Genomic DNA, 2,580 nt, shown 5'->3' on the forward strand with positions numbered 1-2,580 from the left:
CCCTGTGCAATTGCACAGCCCCCGGGCCGGCACTGCATGGACCTTGGCTTCCATAAAGCTTTTCTTAAAGATCAAGTATTCTACTTTGGAAATTTGGAATCCCCATGCATCACAGTTATAGGACTTTCTTGTAGTCCCCACATTAGATATCTATGTATAGATTCTTGTTCTATATTCATGGTGTACTAGTTTGAAATTAAAAGATTTCCTAGTTACTCTAGGATAAGTCCACGGTGATCAACAGGTTTTGGCCAAATACTATTTGTGTAAAGTGTAGGAAAGTTTGTTGGTTTCATATTTTATTTTCCTTGTTGGTTTGGATTTGTTTTCTTGCTAAGCAGCTGGAAGTTTAGAGTTTCCTTTTTATGGTTGTTTTAGGGGGATCCGGCTCCTCTAAAGTGAGGAAGGCGTAAATGTAGTAATTAAATTTCATTAAATCTAGAATGTTTCATATCATCTAACGGTTCAAACCAATTACATGTCATTTTATTATCATTTTTAAAGATTTTAGTCTAAACGCCGTTAACTCAAAAAAATATATTAATTAGGTTTTGACGTGATCTTTCTCCTTTCCATATGCTTTCATGGAAACTCATCGATGGTTGAAGAAAGGAGAATAATTTTAATCATGCAATTGCATTCGAGTTCTAGTAAAAATAATTTAAACCATTAGAGTTAAACTTTAAACTCTACAAAATTATAAAACCCTTATCAGCGAAAATCCCCATATGCTGAATCAAAGTCCTTGGTTTGTCCCACCATGGTGGATGATTCATGATTGAATGATTCCTAACTCAATGGAGTTTATCAACACAATTGCAATTTTATTATAATCGTGTATTATATAAAGACCGATCAATGAATTTGAAAAGATTTTTCTTTAATCATGGACTAGTTTCAACATAACCAAAGAATGCTGCGTTTGTTTTGTGTAACGCATAGAAAGGAGGAAGATCATGACCAGTCCATATATTTCGGAGTTAACGTCAAGTTAACGGTGTTTAGATAAAAATCTCAAAAAATATTAGTAAAGTGACATGTCAACAGTTAAGACCGTTAGATTATATGGAACATCTAGATTTTATGAAATTTACGTAACTTTACGACTTCCTCACTTTAGAGGAGCCGCATCCGTTTTGGTTTTAGGGATATTGGTTCTGGTCTGTTTTTCCGGTTTGCTTAATAGAAGCTGGTGTAGTCCTTCATAAACTCCCAACCACACAACCATGTCACCTCTTTCCAGGTAAAAGAGGAATGCTAACCGAAGAGGCTTGAAGGGTCTCTTATTGTACCTAGTTTTTAATAGTGAAGGTTAAGAATTTGAAGGGGTTCTATTCAGAACATTGGAAATTGGAAGTTGTAAAACTTTGACTAAAAGAAAAAAGTATTCCATATTTAATTTAAGAAGTTGAAAAGCCAACAGTTTTCTAGTTATAATGTCCAATGATAAATTACTGTGAGGATTAGCTAGCTCACTGCCCTTCATATGGCTGGAAAAATTCCAGAGAAAAGCTTATTTTGTGTGGTGATGATGGTGATGGTGAAGGTGATGATGAAAAATTTAACCAAGACACAGGAATAGATAAGCTGACTTTAGAACCCAGAAGAAAGAAGCTTCTTGTTTTTGATCTCAATGGGTTACTAGTCTACAGGGTTTATCGTTCCAACAAGCCTGATGTTCCAAGTGATCGTACCCCTGATGGGAAATTCGGAAACCATCTAGGTAGTAGTTCATAACTACGCTTTGTTCAGTCTTTATTTCTTCTCCATTAACTATGTGCTTTATAAAATTTTGCATGCTAATGTATTTACTGAGTTTTCTTTGATGGGGCAGTTTTCAAAAGACCTTTTGCTGAGGAGTTTGTGCAATTCTGCCTTGAGATATTTGAAATTGGAATATGGTCTTCTGCGCTAGAGTGTGTTCAAGACTCCAAAATTAACTTCTTCTTTTTAATCAATTTTGTTTCTACTGTATAATTGTCTGACGGCTTGATTAACAGGAAAAATGTTGATGCTGTCATAGATTGTCATGGAAAATCAGAAAACCAGACTATTATTTGTGTGGGTAAGTTTGAACAGCTAGCTTAACCCTTTAGTAATGATATATAAAATCATCTCGTTATAGAGCAGCATTACTTAATTTTCTTTCTCTGTTCTTTAGGGTCAGTCTCGATGTACAGATTCTGGATTTAAGTCCTTGGAGAAAAGAATGAAGCCTTTATTTTTTAAAGAACTGAAGAAATTGTGGAATCATTTCGGGGGACAGTATTCTGAATGTGATACTTTGTTGATTGATGATCAACCTTATAAAGCCCTACTCAATCCTGTAATATCATAAACACTTCTGTTCTTTCTTTATCTGGAAAGCCTTTTTCAAAATTTCTATTTAGTTATGCCCTTCTTTATGTTAATATATATATGGATTAATTACAAAAGACACCCCGAACGTCTTCAGTTTGACACCTAACTTTTAAATTTTATCGTTTTCATACCTCAACTTTACTTCCGTTAACAACTTCATACCTTGCTGTTAAAATTGTCCGTTAACTGCTGATGTGGCAGTTGAGTTTGCAAAATACA

At 34.5% G+C, this 2,580-nt stretch overlaps 1 protein-coding gene across 1 annotated transcript in view; it reads left to right on the forward strand.

The window, feature by feature from the left end:
* The window catches only part of LOC101295843, an 11,529-nt gene extending 9,191 nt beyond the window's left edge, over positions 1-2,338 (forward strand). The window contains exons 2-4 of the mRNA XM_004305318.1: positions 1,547-1,723; positions 1,835-1,920; positions 2,162-2,338. Of these exons, the coding sequence (XP_004305366.1) occupies positions 1,547-1,723; positions 1,835-1,920; positions 2,162-2,338 (440 nt within the window). The remainder of the gene's footprint in view (positions 1-1,546; positions 1,724-1,834; positions 1,921-2,161) is intronic.
* The last annotated feature ends 242 nt before the right edge of the window (positions 2,339-2,580 follow it).

This window comes from Fragaria vesca, linkage group LG6 (assembly GCF_000184155.1).
Source record: "Fragaria vesca subsp. vesca linkage group LG6, FraVesHawaii_1.0, whole genome shotgun sequence".
In the NCBI taxonomy this organism is placed as follows: Eukaryota; Viridiplantae; Streptophyta; class Magnoliopsida; order Rosales; family Rosaceae; genus Fragaria; species Fragaria vesca.